Here is an 18,732-nt window from a genome sequence, read left to right as displayed (position 1 = left end):
TATAGGCGTAATTACATCACAAATAAAGTTATAAAAGTATGTCTTAATTATATTGGGGAATATATTATACATTTTGGACTATATTGAAAGAAGTGATGATGCAGAGCAAGTTTGAATTTGTACTCATTATTAAGTACATATGCATCTTCTTAATAATTTTTTTTTGTTGTAACGTGGCTATTGAAATTGAGATCATGATAGATTTCTTGTGTTCATTGCACATTCATGAGCGATCTGCAGGGCCGACTCTTGCCTATGAATTTTTAGGCCAATGTCTTAGGCCTCCCATTTTTGGGGGCCTCAAATTTCTAACACTCACATTATTTATCTTTTTAAATTCTTTTTGTACTCTATTTCTTCAAATCTTTGATAGTTAGAGTAATACTCTGTCAAAAATATGAATCAATAGTCGAAAAGTGTTGAACAAAGTAAATTACAAATATTTTTTTATTTCTTCGCAACTTTTCATATTAAAGTAGGGTATACCAAGTTATCAACTTTTTGAATCAGATTCAATTATAGAACTATATTATTGATTCATATAATAATTGTCTCAATAAAATGATGTTTTTCAATGTTGAATTGATAAAGCCTTGCTTAAAAATAATAATTAAAAAAAGTATTTGAAAAAATCATTTATAAAAAAAATATTAAGGAATAATTTACATCTAAAAATTTAGAAAAATAAATAACTACAAATAAAATGTATTTAAATTTTAAACCTCTAATTAAAATTTCGCTTTAGGCCTCGAATTATGTTGACCCTCCCCTGACGATCTGGTTGTTGACTTTTTAATACAAGTATCTTTGAATGATAAAAAAATATTAGATGAGTTCTTTCTATCTATCCTAGCCTTGGTCGATAGAGTTACGTACCTTGTACCTGCTATTGATTGGAGGTGATATGTATCTCGTGAAATTAGTCAAGATGCCTATGAACTGACCTGAATACCATGGCTATCAGGAAAAAAAACATATTGCCTAAACCATGATATCACCATTATAACTTTTGTTTTGATTTTGATAATCATTTTATCTGTCTCGAATTTCTACCTATTATTTTAATTAAAATATTCAAAATTAATTGATCACATCCGATATAAATTCCACACCAATATCATATCGTGTCGATATAAATATGGCACTGAAAATAAAGAGGCCCACNCAGAGCAAGTTTTAATTTGTACTTATTATTAAGTACATATGCATCTTCTTAATAATTTTTTTTGTTGTAACGTGGCTATGGCAAATGAAATTGAGATCATGATAGATTTCTTGAGTTCATTGCACATTCATGAGCGATCTGGTTGTTGACTTTTTAATGCAAGTATCTTTGAACGATAAAAAAATATTAGATGAGTTCTTTCTATCTATTCTTGCCTTGGTCGATATAGTTACGTACCTTGTACCTGTTATTGATGGGAGATGATATGTATCTCGTCAAATTAGTCAAGATGCCTATGAACTGACCCGAATACCATGGCTATCAAGAAAAAAAACATATTGCCTAAACCATGATATCACCATTATAACTTTTGTTTTGATTTTGATAATCATTTTATCTGTCTCGAACTTTTACCTATTATTTTAATTAAAATATTCAAAATTAATTGATCACATCCGATATAAATTCTACACCCATATCATATCGTGACGATATAAATATGGCACTGAAAATAAAGTCCCACAACTTACATGGTAGTACAAGGTTCTTAGGCAAATTCTAGTGGTTAATATTATCAAAATGATTGACAAATTTGTTAGCTTCAATAATGCTTTAATCTTCTTAGTCTAGTGACAAGCACTACCCAATACCATGCACTTTTGTCAAAAAGTAGAAAGCTAAGGCCACATATTTACTAAAGTCTAGGGGAAATTAATGAAGAGAAAATGAATGACTTGGTATAGAGAGTGTATTACTAAAATTTCAATCATGATTTAGGAGAATATTTATATCTTATATAAAAAAAAATGTAAAATATTTTTTTCTTGTTATGTAATATATGAGAACGATTCATTATCTTCTTAGCATACTGAAATAAGAATATTCCAATCAAATGATATGAAATATCTACTCAGAATTAGAACCAAATGAATACACACTATTATATAGTATAATAGTATCTTTTTATGCCATATCTCTTCACATGAATGTGAAGATTTCTCAATATTCCCAACCATGAATAAGAGCCACAAACTCAACTTTTTCTGCGTACTAACTAAAAAGGATAAATGTAAGAGAACAAACAAAAATGAATAACTTTTTTGATATTGTTTACAAATTTATTGCCAAAAATTCAAGTTCATGACATGTGATTTATTCTTTGACCATGCATTTGATCAAATTGTTCCAAAGTATTGGAAGCCGTGAATTTCTCATGGCTTGTTTTCAAAGTAGTAGCAACCCATGTGAAATAAGCTCTTTTTTTGTGACCAAATGTCCAAATTCATGACCAAAGAATCTCAATATTGTTACTACTTGTTATGCTCTAATTGGTCCACATATTCTTTCAAAGGTTCTTCTCATACTTTGAAACACACACCCCCCCCCCCCCTTTTCCACCTAATATAGTGTGGTTACAATTAATTTGGATGTACATAGCGTAAAACATATTTAAGGATGAAACATTTTTTCTAATAGAATTTTTTTTCATATTAAAGATTTGAACCCCAAATAATTAAAGATGGAGAGATTCTATTTGTTCCATCACAATCATTATTAATAGAGAAGTATTGAAACACCTTTGAATTTGGCATAAATTATTAGTTTCGTTCTCGAATTATTGACAGTCTTAAAAACACTCATCTACTTAACTAACTTAACTTAAATACACCATGAATCTGTCACATGGTATAGCATGTAGTCTCAAACTCTTTTAGAAGCACGGAGTTCTTAATAAAAGCCTAGAGAAATGTTGAAAACACCCTAAACTTAACGGAAATTTTGAGGTGTATTTCACTCAAATTGCAAGATCAGTGGTGTATTTATGTTCAGTTAGTCAAGTAGAGGAGTGTTTTTAAGATTATCAATAGTTCAGAGACGAAATTAATTATTCACGTCAAATTTAGAAGTGTTTTTAATACTTCTCCCTTATTAAAAACTAATTATTCACGTCAAATTTAGAAGTGTTTTTAATACTTCGCACTTAATAATATACTTTGAAAGGTTACAAAATGATTCTTTCTATATTATACAGCTAAAATACTTGGTAGAAGATTCTTTTCAAAGAAAATCTTAATTTGCTTCAATATAGGAGTTCCAAGGTCCAATTGGCAGCTTAATTGCTCTACGCTTAAGAAGACTTGTTAACTAATATACACACTAATTGAAGTAACAAACAATTGATTAATGGACTAATTACAATTCAATATATTTAAGTGATCTAATTTATAAAATAGTCAGCAAATATATAAATCTAGTGTTGTTTAAACATAAATATACATACTAAAATTATATATATAAATATGCATATCCTAATATACTAACATACATATAATATACATAAATAGTGTAATGTTTTGTATATTTAGAGTAGTCAAGTTTTCAATATATTCACACTATCAAAGGCTCAACCAAAGTTTGAACTAATTGTATTACTTATGATCTCAATATTGTAAATTTAATAGATTAACATAATATAACAATTTAGGTTCAACAATTTTTTTAAATCTAAAAGCACTCCCTAAAGGACGTTACAAGGTCTTAAAATAAATTTGAATCCATGGATGTGTGTACTATATGGTTGAACTAGCTTGGAATATGCAATATTATTTTTCTAATGCATCTTCAAATTGTACTTGATTTGACTCTTCAAAATAAAATTACCTCTAACATTAATATATATGCCAAAAATTAAAGCTTCAATTGTTGACCCAACTTGGTCAAATCTCAACCTATAAGACTTGGTCACTTGTTCCCTCTAAGAATCTTCTTCATATATTTATTTTGTTTTGTTTCATTATTTCGATGAAAAAAACATAGTAGAACTTTTTTCCATTTTATTTCTCGATTTTCTGGAAGGAATGTTAGCTCTTCGATAGAATCGAGGTTTCCCACAACTGAAAATGGATCGAGGGATCGATTCGAGAAAGGAACTTTAGGGAGGGGAGGGGGTGAGAAAAAACTAGCTAATACATGAGCGTTAATATATAGATTTTTACCTCTTAGATATGATAAATCAACTCATATTTAGCTGAAGTTTATTACTAATTATCATGAGAGGAATTTACATAAATTTCACTAATTTTTGAGCTAATTATGTAGATGCATTCTAGTTTACAATATTACGTATCTTACCAGATTTTGGTGCATCCAGATACGTTCAGATACATGTATCTCGGATACATGGGATTAAAATCATGTGTAATTTGTTATGGATACATTGTATTCAATTGGATTCGCATATATCTAGAATACATATTGAATCTCGTCGCTTCCCTTGCCTCTCTCCCATCTCGCTCGGACTTTTTCATGTATCTGGTATCTCAAATACATGTGAATCACTCCAGATACATACAAATACATATATCTAGTGTGATTCACATGTATTTGGGATACATACGAATCTCGTTTGCCTCCCCCCCAAATCTCGCCGCTTCTCTCCCTATTTTTGTGTATCTGATAGCAAAAATACATGTATCTAAGTATATTTTCTTTAATACATGGTAGAATTTTTTTAATTAATAATAAGCCCTTAATAATATAATAGGTAACATTTTGAAAGTATATATAACAGTAAAGTAGGTCTAATTACATAGTTTTTCCATATCAAAATCATTTTTTCCGAATCATGATTGTATGGCTGCAGTCATTTATATATGTCTATATTGTATCGTGGAAGAGGTGAATTATTTATTTATTTGTTTTAGTAGGGACGTGGATCTTCATGCACCTTTATAATACAACAAACATTTTAAAATATGATATTATTGTTACAAAACAAAAAAATAAAATATAGAGGCATTTATTGTTCTAAAAACACTAAACATTTATCTTGAGGGATTATGGAGTAATTAATTGAAATTGGCGTGCACGTGAAGGAGTAATTAGCATCCAAATCTAAAAATACTTTTCTTAATCCATATGCATGCATGCCGTTTCTTCTAAGCTAATTATAGTTTGTTAGGTTTAGTGGGATTTGGGGGTGGGGGTGGAGGTAGGGGTAGGGGGGATGTATCTTTGGATCTTGTTAATTATATTATTGGAATGTAATATTATGTCAAAACAATAATGTGTTGGAGCTTTTAACTAAAAAGAATCATTTGTTAGAATAAATATTTCACGTTCACGCAAGATCTTAATTTTAGGATAGAATTGATTGCAATTCAAAGAGTGTGACGTAAATTTTCTATTTTAATACATGCATCAATATTTATTTTCACGATTCAAACTCATAAAAGTAGAAGTACTAAGTACTAACTTTATATTAGACAAATTTTATTTGGAAAGCACTAATTTATTATTAACACCTTTTTGTGTAATAGCCAACTCTACCTAGTAGGACAAGTCTCTAACTATTTATTAAATCAATATGCAAAAATATGTGTTTATATGCAAGCTAAGAATATATAAACATATTGTCTAGGTAATTAATTACACATTATTATTGGGGTTTAACCTAAAGATACCTGAAGCCACGTCCTCCTTATCATCAATGTAATTCTTTTTCATTTCAATTTATTGTTTTACTTTCCTTTTTAGTTTATTCTAAAAAAGAAAATTTTATTTTCTTTCTGGCAACTTTTTAATTTCACTTTTCACGTGATATATTTAAGACTATGAAATTAGGAGACATTGTGATACATTCAACATATTTGTAATTTAAGACCACAATTTTTTTAATTTTTTTTTTATATAAATTTCATATCAAATTAAAACTAGACAATCAAATTGAAACAGAGAAGAAAATAATAAAAAAACTCATAAAATAAATTCATATCAAATTTAAATTTTGAATTCGTGTCTATAATTTTAGTTAGACATTCATTCACACAACCCCACATGTGCATTGCCTAATGTTATGACACACCAATGGCCGCTATTTTTTTTTTCAATAAACTAATTCATCATATCTTATTTGAAAATCATAAAATCAATTCATAGGACGTATGTGTATACGTGGAAACTTTAGGGGGTGCAAAAAGATTATCTTTAAAATGACCCCCACTCCCCAACAAAAGTGACCGTTAGTTAAACGGAAAAGTCCCTTGTAATTTTATATGTTTATTTATTTAATTATACTAAGTTAAATTAAGTAATTAATTAACTCATCATTTGCAAATTCTCATTTCCTTTTGTGACCCACTAATAGTTTGGAGCATCACCTATCATAGATGAAAAAGTCTTATTTGCATCACCTATTATATTTATTTATTTATTGAGTTTCTCACCTGGTATATCATATTGGAGCTTAATTAAATTTAAATTTACATCGAAAAGTTCTACATTAAAGAATAAAACGCTTCCTAATAAAGGTGATTTCGAACTCAGGGAAACTCAAATTCAAGACCTCTAATTAAAGATGAAGGAGTACTTATCATCATACCATTCCATCATGCACAATCTTTGTTCATCACCTGTTATAGTTTCACTAATATATCAACGCCAGATACAAAAGCAGCTCAACAAATCATATTAAAAGTTGTTTATGTAATTTTTTTCTACCCCAATTATGTAAAAATTTATGCATAGTTACATTTACCGAATCAATTCACTAAAAAAACGTGTAATAGAAAGTTAGAAACCAAATTCTAGTTGAAATAGTTTTAAGAAGCTATTTAATATTTTTCATGTGAAAACACTCTTATTTTTTCTCTTTTTACTTCAATCAAAATATACATGAAAATTAAATAATCACAAAAACTTTTTTTCTTGTTGAGAAGTTTCAATAGGATTGTAAAATTTTTAGTAGTGAAATATTGTAGTCCTATTAAATTAGGCTATATTTTTATTAATACAAAGGCATAGAAAATGTATATGTACTTTAGATTGTATAATCTTACATTTTAACTAGTGATGTAACTCTTTTAAATAAAAGTAAATTCATGGACATATATTTAATGGATTTCTCATGGCTTGTTTACAAAGTAGTATAACATCCCATGTGAATAGCTATTTGAATATTCTTTTTGGTGTACCAAATTGGCCAAACATTAGCGTAAATAGTCCAAATTTAATCGAACTCAATATACGTATATATATAGTTTTAGTTTAAAGGATTATTAATTATGCTGCTCGTACAAAATATTGTTATCCCAGTATAAGTATTCATTGAATTTATTAATAATTTAGTTAAAAAGTAAATATTTTTTTTGCTTCACTTTTTCTTCCCCTACACCGGTATTCCATAAATTGTTTTTAAAAAGTTGAAAATGAGTCCAAAATATTGTTAAATTATGGAAAGTTAAATAAAATAACCCCCCATTCATAATAGTTTGATCCAAAAATATAGCGTCTCTTTTAGGTCAAAGATATCATATATTTTTTAATAAACAAATTGTTTTTTTTCTTTCTAAACAATCTTTTCCTAACAAGAAAAAGATTAATAAAGTGTTTAAAAATAAATGAGAAATAATATGTTTATCAGATATTTTTTATTTAAAAATAATAATTATAGCAAAGATATTTTTGTTTCAAAATACTAATGACATGAACTCTTTAGACCAAATTACTGACAAAGGGTATTTATATTCAATTCGTATAATTATTTAAAAGCATTTTAAACCTTTTTTTCAATTTTTAAAAATTAGATTATATAGGGTTATAGTAACCTAACATCATTGATTATTTATTAATGAACTAACATAATTAATAAAAAATCATATAGTCAACTTCAATTTAAGTTGGGATTGTTAAGACCCCTACATTCTAGATATATACGGTTTCTAGCATTATAATATTTGAACAAAGAATCTGAATAATTTAATGTATATATTTTTAAAATTTAATAATACGTTTTAGGTGTGTTTGACAAGTAATTGCACCATTATCATGGATGTAATAATAAATTGTTTTTTGTATCTCAATTTATATAATATTTTGATTTTAATTTATGTAATGTTTTTTTTTACTTTTTGAGAGATAAATATAAAAATCGTTAATCATAATTTGTTTATGATTTATAGCACTTCTTTCATCCTAAAAAATAAGTGTCACGGTATAATAAAAAAAATTGTTCCAAAATTAATATCTTTAGCAACAATGTTCAATTTTCAAGAGACATTTATTAATTAGAAATAGTTTTGATAAATTATACTCACTCGTTCATTTTTCCTTGTCACAATTTGACTTGCCACACTATTAAGAAAATAATTATTGATATATGTATTTTACCAAACGGTCCCTATTAATGATGTCTTGAAAAATAAGTATTTAATGTTAAGAATAAAGCATGAAAAAAAAATTATTGCCTTTTCGATATGTCAAAAGAAACAAGTAAAAATAAAATCTATTTTAAAAATAAATAACAAGTAAAAGTGAACGGAGGAAGTACATTATATTTATTAAATTCTTAATAAGCACAATTATTTATAGCACTAATATAAATATTACACTAGTGGTAATAGAGTTGACTTGTTTATACAAGCTGATAAACATGAAGAGAAACAATTAATTTGGTCCTAATCTACACTTATTAGTGCTAATCCCTAGGCAACACTTATTAGAGATAAACATCAAGAGAAACAATTATTTGTGCATTAATTAATTGCTCCTAAGCTACACTTATTAATGCCTCAATTTTAAATAGTGAAATTCATTTCATGTTCATTTTTAGTTGTCACTTTTAGCTTATATTATTCATCGTACTTATAAATCACTTGCTCGTTAAATTATTTTCCATATTATAAATCAATTAATACAAATATACGATTAAATAAAGTGGATAAAAAAATTCGAAAGAGTTGGAGAGGGTATGATAGTGATGATGACCTAGTGTTGAGGTTGAGTAAAATAAGAATCGGGAGAGAGCAGAGTGTATCACACTGCTATAATTATAATTCATGAATTTATTTATAATCGCGATTGTTAAGATACCTAATTTGAGATGCTGAATTAAGATAGTTAAATTAATTTAATATTATAATAAATGAAAAAGGAAATACCAATATATTTTTTGAGCTCAGATGGTCTGGCAATGCATGTGAGCTGAGCATATGTAAGTGTGACCTCTGAAGACTACTCTGCTCTGTTCATTGTGATAGTAATCGAGGTTAGAGACGAATTTAGAATTTTTAAAATATGAATATAATTTTTTAGAAAAATATATGCATGTGGAATCGATTTCTAATTTTTTAGATAAGTAACTCAATATTTAATTAAGTGCTTCATTTAATTTTTTATAGTATAAATATAGATATAAAATATTTAATTTTACGAAAAGATCACTAGGATATAAATTCACCCCTAACTGGTGTGCATGTGCTCGGTCATATCTCGTTTGATCATAGATTGTAATTGAAATTTGAAAGAAAATGAATTTTTGAAATTGTGATTTTGTAACTTGAAATTGTGTTTGAAAAAGTATTTTACTTAAATTCTTTTTTAAAATTTTGTAAGCTGAAGCTTCAAAAATAGATATATAAATAAATATTTTTTTAATAATCTACTCTCTAAATTAATTACTAAACAATAGTTAAAATGCTTAGATTATATTTAAATTAATAACACAATATAATATCAAAAGTAACAACCATCCAAACAAGCTACTAATAAATAAGTTAAATAGCTTTAAAATAATAAATTGATCTTCTTCTTCTCCCTCTTTCCAATGAGACCAAAAGAAAAAGTCACTTTTTTGGTTTCCATTGGAGCCCAAATTGGAGTTCCGATTAAATTCGGATCGTGCTCTGTAGGGCCTATTCGGGGTGACGCTTCCAATAAATTTTTCTCCATATTCAGGATTTAAACCCGAGATCTTTGATTAAGAGTGAAGCAGTCTAAGCACTGCATCACAACTCATATGAGTTAAAAAAAATATCACTTGAGATGGAAGAGAGGGTATATAAAAGATTTTGGCATTTGGAATATACAACTTTATTCATGAGGTATTCTCATTGATACGCTAAGAAGAATAAAAAAAAGTATTTCACATCGAATTCCTATGTACCATAGGCATAAAGTGTTTTTCTTTCCGCAATAATTTAGATTCATACTGGCTAGAATTTGTTTGGAAAAAAAAATATTATTAAGATTCTTTCATATTTAGAATGAAATTTTAATTTAGAAAGAAACAGTCTCATGCACATCAATACAGTCTAGTTATTCTCTCAAAGAATGTTAAATCATGTGGCACTCCATTCATCCCATTTTAATCCATCGTCTTATTTTAACAATTGTTTTAGTCCATAAATAATTATCATTTTAAGAGTTTAATACTAAAATTACTAATTGTTTTCATTTATATTTTTAACACTATGCATAATATTTAAGAGAAAAAATCTATCTACTTTCAATAAATAAAAACAACTTTTTATTTTTTTTTAATATAAGCATTAAAAAGAGAGAGTAAAACGATAGTTAAAATAAGACAAAAGGAGTATTATTATAGATATATTCTCCCAATTCCAAAGGAGGATATGATTGTTGTTCCAATAACCCAAAAGGAAGTCAATACTAAAAATTAATATAAATTTCTAAAATTTCAATGAAACATATTGTGTGCAACTAGCTAGGAAGTTGCAAAATGTCAATAATTTGCCTCTTCAAGGCTAATTAATTAGCTTCAATTGTTGACCTGACTTGGTCAACTCTCAAGACCACCCTATAGCTCACTCCAATTTGGCCTTATAATTTTCATTGACTTGGTTGTTTGCATTGTTTCAAAATAGTTATATATATAATCTATACGAATACTATTTGTATTATCGTGAAAGGTAAAAGAGGCCTATGGAGTAAGGGTGGGGTGTGTTCGAGTTTTGAAATTAGATGATTAGTATAGAATATTACTTATGATCTATGATATGCGTTTTTCCTATTTTTACTAGGAAAATCTCTTTTTAAAAGCATAAAAATAAAATATTTTCATAGATAAATATTTTCTAAGAATTTTTGACTAATTAAACATCGAGACATATCAAAAACACCTTTATTCTTCTTCTTCTTCTTTTTTTCTAGTGAAAGGCAATAGGAATTAATATGAGAATAAATAATTCAAAGAAAACACTAAAGCTTTGTGCTTTTGGTTTAAGATAGCAATCTTTCATGTGTGACTTTAGAAGAATCTCTTTTGCAATTTGTCGATTGCAAAACTTTTATTTAGTAAATTAAATTATTGGTCTTTGTGGTCCTTTTTTCAATTAGGTAGTATAATAAAAAGACATTTTAAAAGATGGGAGCATCTCTCTACTTTTAATTAGGCGTTTCATTACTTTAAATGCTTTTAGTTGATGTAAATTTAAATTAGTCAAGCTAATAATTTTGTATGTCATGATGATTAAACTCAAAAGGAAATATGAATCACAAATGGTTCAAATTAATTTGCTTAAAAAATATTATCAATAATGGTGTTTCACATTCACTAGCTTAAAATCTTAAATTTATTGCCAAGCTAAGTATGATTTTTAAAAGGAAATAAAATGAACAAAATGGAGGCAGTACATAGTTGACGAAATGTTAGGAAAATTATCATGCATGTGGATTTCATTTATGGATGTGACCTAGTAATTAATGAAAAAGATCAAGAAATATGAGATTTTATATTCAAATTTCAACAAAGGAAAAATCTACTACTTCTTGTATGTTTAAGGTTTGGTGCCCTGAGTTAGCAGGTACCATATAAAATTAATCAAAGTATATGTAAGTTGTTTCTTTTGCTTCGATTATCGTATCATTTTAATTTACTATTGTTACTCTTATTTTCTCCATTATTTTAATATGACTTCTTCACTACTATTGAGATGGTCTATCAGAAACAACCTTTCAACCTTCACAGAATAGAAATATGCAAGATCTATACATGCACAGTACCAGACTCTCAACCTCAAACTTTACTTGTAAAATTACATTAAATATATGGTTATTTTACACATAAATTGACTCAAACACAACGAACAAATAAAAATTAAAGTAAATATCATGTGGGAATTTTGAAGTTGATTGAATGTGGAATAGTGGCCAACCAAAACTCAAAGGGCTTTTTCATGAATGCCGTCTCCTCTAAGCAATTAGTTGTAGTGGGAATGATGGCGTATCTTTTGGATTGCATGAATTATATTCCATATAAATAATTAATACTATATATGTCATAAATAACAACATAATGTGCAATGACTTTACTTCTTCGAATTTTCAAGAAAAAAGTATAAGAAAAGTAGTGTATCCACACCTTTTGGAATAATACAATTTGAAAAAAAAGAATCCACTAAGTTTCGCAAAAAAGTTAACGATAAAAGACACATTAAAAATATTTCAAGTTTTTAAGTTTTATATATGAAATATCAAGTGTGTAAGTTTTCTTTCTGAATTATCGTCAAATCTTTAATGAAACATATATCAACAATTAATTTTTAATATGCACAAATAAATAATTGATAGTTAATATATGTGTTGATAAATATTTGGTAATAGATCAAATAGGTAGGAAACTTAAAATATGGAATTACTTTAATTAGGTTCTTTTTGGACCCTTCCACTCTTTGCAAGAAGAAAGAAAAAGTATGGTAACACATGTAATAGACTAAAATAACTTGAGATTCTTTTTTAAAAAAATATGAATTTCAACATGAGACTCTTTTGAAGACTAATTTAATTACAACCTCTTCGAAGAAAAATCTATATATGAGTTGAATAAATAAAATGCAAAAGAAACATGAAATCATAAATCGTTGTTTGATGACTTGGTTAAGCTTATAAAATTTACTTATTTAGAAAAAAACGCTTTTGGGTAAAAGTTTTTTTTGAAAAAATAATTTTCGAGTGTATTCATTTGTATTTAGATATATTAATTTAAAAAACGTTTTTGCCCGTTAATCAAGATTTCAAATGTGTTTTCGAAAAAAAAAAGTCATTTTTTCTACCTTCCGAAAAATAGTTTCGGATACTACTCAAAAACACTTATATTCCTCCTTAAAAAATTGGCTAAACACCTCAAAATACTAAAAACTATTTAACTTTCTAGAAACTTGGCTAAATAAACTAAAAATATAAAATCAAAATACATTTTTCACATTCAACATGTAGTCAAGTACTAATGTTTTTATTCCATAGACCAAATATTATTTCATAAAGTAGTTTGGACATTCCCAAATGCATTTGGCACAAAAGCCTACTTAATTGAACAAATCCCAAATTCTTAGAGAAAATATTCCATGACTCAAATATTATTATTCTCCTACTTGTGCCCTAACACCATTACAAAAATAAATAAACATATTGTTTAGGTAAGGCACACATTATTGTAGTTTACTTATTTAATTAATAATTATACGCCAAAGGCCATGTCCTCCTAAATTATTATCACAAATTTAGTTATGAAATGTCACAATTTCATAATACAACCCCACATGAGCACCGCCCTTTGAATATGATCTTCCCATGTTTTCCAATAAAGTATCTTTCTTCCCAATTTCTTTTTTAACTTATATTAAATTAACTAATATCCAGTATATGTTTTCTATAATTGTACATCATTGAACTCTATATATCATTGGTATGGCAATAAAAAAGTTTCTTAAAGTTATGAAGGGAAATTAAGGTTTAATATATAGCAATTATCTCAACTCCTAATAAAGTGTTTTATTTAGATAATTTTAGTTCAAATTTAGAAGAACAAAAAAATGTTTATATGTGTTTTTGTTAATTATTAGGTTAACTACATAATGTATATCATATTCTTTAATTATATATATATATATATATATATAAAGTTAAGAACGTGCAGAATTTTATGACTTATTGAAACGAATGTGTATAATTAAAGGAAATGACATATTTTAGATAGTTAACTTAAATATCTAATACATAAACGGAATATATGCAAAAAAAAAATAATCAAAAGAATTTAATTAAAATATTTTATTAGAAATTGAAGTACTTCGAGTGTGTCTAAATAGAATATCCTAACAAATTTACGGAATTGGCCATGTATTATAGCTTTCCAATTTAGACATAATATATTTTAGGGAAAATTGTATATAATAGCAAACTATTAATTCAAATTAAATGATATAAGCATACTTTGATTTAATTGTACCCTATAGCAAACTATTGCTAATTTCGCCACTCTACCTAGTGAAATCTCGCTCGCCACTCTCGTTTGGTGGCAGTCTCGCTCGCCTCTCTCGCTTTTATACAAACACAAATGTATAAAATGTATTTGTATTTGTATAAAGTGGGAGGAAATTGTATATATACATATATTTTCGTTCCCCTCTCCCAGATCTCGCTCGCCACTCTCCCAATCTCGCTCGCCTCTCTCGCTTATACAAACAGAAAACGAAATGTATAAATTGAGATTCTGTTTGTATAAAGCGAGAGAAAATTGTATATACACATGCAAATACATATATCTTCGTCATATACAATTATAATTATACAATACAAATATTTCCCTGCCCAGTTTTCTTTTGCCTTTCTCTCTTTCTCATTTTATACATACACAGATTATACAATTAATCGTTTATATACAACTACTTTCTTTTGTATATGTATAGCGAATTATACAACCGCCTTCTTTGTATATGTATATCGAATTATACAATTGTTTTTTTTGTATATGTATAGCAAATAATACATATATATGTTTGTTATGGAGCGCAATTATGCAAACTTTACTATAACATATAAATATGAATTTTGTGTTTGCTATATGTGAAAGTTGCTCTATATTTTAACTAGCTTAAAAAGAAAACAAATTAAAACTAATGGGATTAAAAAATTGACAAAAANAATATTAATTTTTTTTTATTATTATAAAGTATATAGAGCATGGAATCCTACCAAATGAAATATTTTAAAAATTAGGTTGGAATATGGGAAGATGCGTGACAACTTGGAATGTCAAAAATCAAAATATATGGAAAGTTGAAACATTGAATGTGCATTTCTCAAAATAAGATAAAAGAAAACAAATTGAGTTTGTTTTTTTAAAATATTTTCAACTTCAAAATTTCATTTTTTCACCCGTACCCTTGACCCTCCCCTCCACCCCAAAAAAAATAATTTAAGTTTGTTTTTAAAAAATATTTTCAACTTCAAATTTTCATTTTTTTCACCCCTACCCTCGACCCCCCCTCCCCGCCAGATCCCCCCATCCCCCCACCCTTCAAAAAAAAATTAAGTTTATTTTTTANATTTAAGTTTCTTTTTAAAAAATATTTTCAATTTCAAAAATTATTTTCTACTCTAATATAAATAAAAGATATTTCTCAAAAACATTTTTCATTCATAAATCAAACACTAAAAATCTTTTCCGGAAAATATTTTCTAGTCACCAACCAAACATGAGAAAATAAGTCAAAAATCAACTTGTTTTCCAGGAAAACATTTTCCTTCATACCAAACACACCCTTCAAATCAAATATGGCAAACAATGGTGTTGTTTCAATAACACTAGCAAAAATTTAGTGTAATTAGCATGTATTTCGCATACCAGATATGTGAGTGAGACAAGAGAGTGACAAACAAGATGGGAGGGAGGCGAGGGCGCGAGATTTGTATATGTATCCTAGATACATGCGAATCTACTTTGATAGAGCATATCTTGAACAAATTAACATAATTTTGAGTCCATATATTCTGAGTTATATGTACCTGGGTACGAAAATTCATAATATTACAACATAGCGTGTATTCAAATTATTAGATTATATACTAGTGAGATTATTGTAAATTACTCTTGAATAAAAAGTTTTGGCCCATGGGTCAACCCTGCCTAGCCCCGATCAAGCCTCAAAGGCCAATGACTTATATGGACCGAGCTTATAAGCCCTAATTTTAAATGTACTTGAAAAATCTTATCCCAATCCTATCCTAATAACGGGTAAAGTTGAGCCGGCCTCATGGCCTAAGCCCATTTTGACGGCTCTAAGAGTAACAAATTAAAGTGAAGATGTACAATATTTAGTAGTGATTAAATATTAACAGTGTATATACATACAATATATATGTCTTATTTATTATTAAGTACAAATATAAATATAAATATAAATATTTAACACTCATTTTTTTTTAATCTTGCTATTTTTATCGTTCTATTTTAATTCAACTTTGTTTTGCAAACTCATCTATTATTATAGGTTAGCTTACAAATTTCAACTCTTATCCATATTATGATATACGTAAAATTACGAATTTAAAAATGTCCATTTATTTGGAAAATTTTGTTACCAAATAAAATTAGGTTAAATAAATAGAAACGGAACGAATATATTATTTTTGAAGTAGACATAAAAGAATTTAATTACAAAAATAGCAACATGTATACGTGTAATCTATGGGGAGTGAGTCACTAAGTGTACGTGGCAGTGTTTTAGTGTCCCCACCATAACAGTTGCCGTTAAATCAAAACGGCAATTTCCTTGTCGTTTTGTTCTTTTTTAAAAAAATAATTTCGAAGCAGCCCCTGGTTTCCAAATTTCTAGGTCCTATTAGACTACTTTATAAACTATGGTTAAAGATTTATTTCTCTATTTGAATTTTTCCCACTTGCTTTGGTCAAGAAAATTGAATTCCCAAGGAATTGACAATGTCTCATTTACATACTCATCCTTTATACTTTTCATGATTTTGCACTTTGGTGACCTTGAAAATTGAGATATTTTCTTCTAAGTTACCTATTTTATGGAGAGAAATAATCATGTTAATTGATTCAGATATGTGAAGAAAAGGTGGTCAGATAGTTCGAATATGAAAATGTGAGAGGCTGATTATAGTAGGAGTTAGAAGAGATAAATGAAAATAAATTCAACGTAATTTCACACCGTGAAGTCTAAAAATGAATTGAGTGTAAGAAGATTTTATTTTTGACTTTGGAGATAATTAGATAGGATATGATATACATTTTAGTTAAGGATATAACTCGAGATAAGAAGGTTCGGAGGCTAATGATTAGGGGGGAAATAGTAAATAGTTGAGTGTTGTAGCACTTTATGTGAGATAAGTAAGAAGTTATTTAGTAGCTGCCTCATTTGTTTTGCATCTTAATATTTTTTTATTGTATATTCTTACAATTATATCTCATAAACATTTGTTTGGAGCTGGTAGTTTATAAAAAAACACCTCTCTATCTACAAAAGTCATATTGCAATATGCGTCTATTCAATCTATAACTTTATTTGTGAAATTGTACTGATGTTCTTTTTTATTTATAAGTAATTTTAAAATAATTTCAATAAGTTAAATCCTTTTTCAATTCTCAATTCCCAAGGATTTACCTAAGAAACTTCTTACTATATATGCTCTAAATTTTTGGAGCGCAAGAACATTAATATTTCAAAAATATGATATATCATTTATGATAGTTCAGATATGTATTTGTCTTTTTTCCCTTACATATATAAGAAGTTCAAATTGTTAAAAGTAAAAAATATTTGTTGAGTGAATTGACATGATGTGCCTAGGGGTGTTTATCATTACTTAACTATCAAGTATTAGCTGTATTATTGTTATTATTATTATTATATATCATAGTAAATGCATTTTGGACCAAAAAGCACATTCCAGAAAGTTAAAGGAGTTGCACACGCAATTAACAATAAAATATCCCAACCCAAATATGAAAAAGGAAAAAAAAAGAAAAATTGGAGTCCTATAAATAGATGCCTTGAGTGGTGCTAAGGTTTGCCAAACCAAATAGCCCAAACCGGGTCTAAAGAAAAAAGAAAAAAAATCTTCCGGTTTTTTTTCCCTCTCTCTCTTTCTTCTAGATTCCTCTGCTCTTTACAGTTTTTTACTCTGACAACAACAATGGCGGCTTCTACTAGGAGGTCAAGCGGACCGGTAATGCGTTCACTTTCACCGGCCGGAAAATTCTATTCACCTAGCCAGAGGAATTCGTCGTTTTCGTCGACGTCTTCTGCTTTTGCCTCCTCAACTTCCGGTTTTTCCACCGGTTCACACGCTATTCTCCACAGATCTACGTCTCCGAATCGTGTGAATTTATACAGCTCTAGGTCGTCGTCTCCGGCGTCCTCTATACGGTTCTCTCTGGACCGTTCTACTTCACCGAGCCGGTCTATTTCTGCTGTGAACCGGAACCACGTGGTGCAGAACCGGAGTCAGAAGAAGTCGTGTATGTGCTCACCGACGACACATCCAGGTTCGTTCCGATGTAGTCTACATAAGAATAGGAATGGTTCAGGTTCAACCGGTAGCCGTACGGCGGCTAGCTACAGTCCGAATCAGTTGATTTTGAGGCGGTCCGCCATGACGAACTCGCTCGTGAGAATCGGAACAGTAGAAGGTGATTTGGTGAAAAGAGCTTTGGCAGCTTTGATTCGTCCTTCTTCTCATCAACAACGCCGCCGAGCTGATTTCCAGCGTAGACCTAGCCGGCTCTCCGCCATGTCCAAAGCCGATGATTCGTAAGGCAAATTAGCGATGGAGAAGGACTCAGTGGAGGTCCGAACGGAACGGTTTTTTGTGTACTCCGGTGCCCGAAACCCTAAGATCCGACTGTATATAGACTCTGATAGTTAAATATTTTAATTTTTTTTCTATTAACATAAACTAAATCATGAAATTTTGGCGTTGCTGTTCATGAAGCTTCCATTCTAAAAAATACAGCCTCCTAAGGC

At 28.4% G+C, this 18,732-nt stretch overlaps 2 protein-coding genes across 2 annotated transcripts in view; both read left to right on the top strand.

Annotated features, from left to right (window-relative positions):
- The window catches only part of LOC125877631 (uncharacterized), a 306,889-nt gene that overhangs the window by 143,437 nt on the left and 144,720 nt on the right, over positions 1-18,732 (top strand). The window lies entirely within an intron of this gene.
- Positions 17,781-18,699, top strand: LOC125876378 (uncharacterized). Its single transcript, XM_049557560.1, has one exon. It carries the CDS (start codon positions 17,903-17,905, stop codon positions 18,521-18,523), a length of 621 nt encoding a protein of 206 aa, XP_049413517.1. The 5' UTR covers positions 17,781-17,902; the 3' UTR covers positions 18,524-18,699.

Source organism: Solanum stenotomum, chromosome 9 (assembly GCF_019186545.1).
Source record: "Solanum stenotomum isolate F172 chromosome 9, ASM1918654v1, whole genome shotgun sequence".
NCBI lineage: Eukaryota > Viridiplantae > Streptophyta > Magnoliopsida > Solanales > Solanaceae > Solanum > Solanum stenotomum.
The sequence above is the reverse complement of the archived record's forward strand: the minus strand, read 5'-3'. Positions and strand labels throughout refer to the sequence as shown.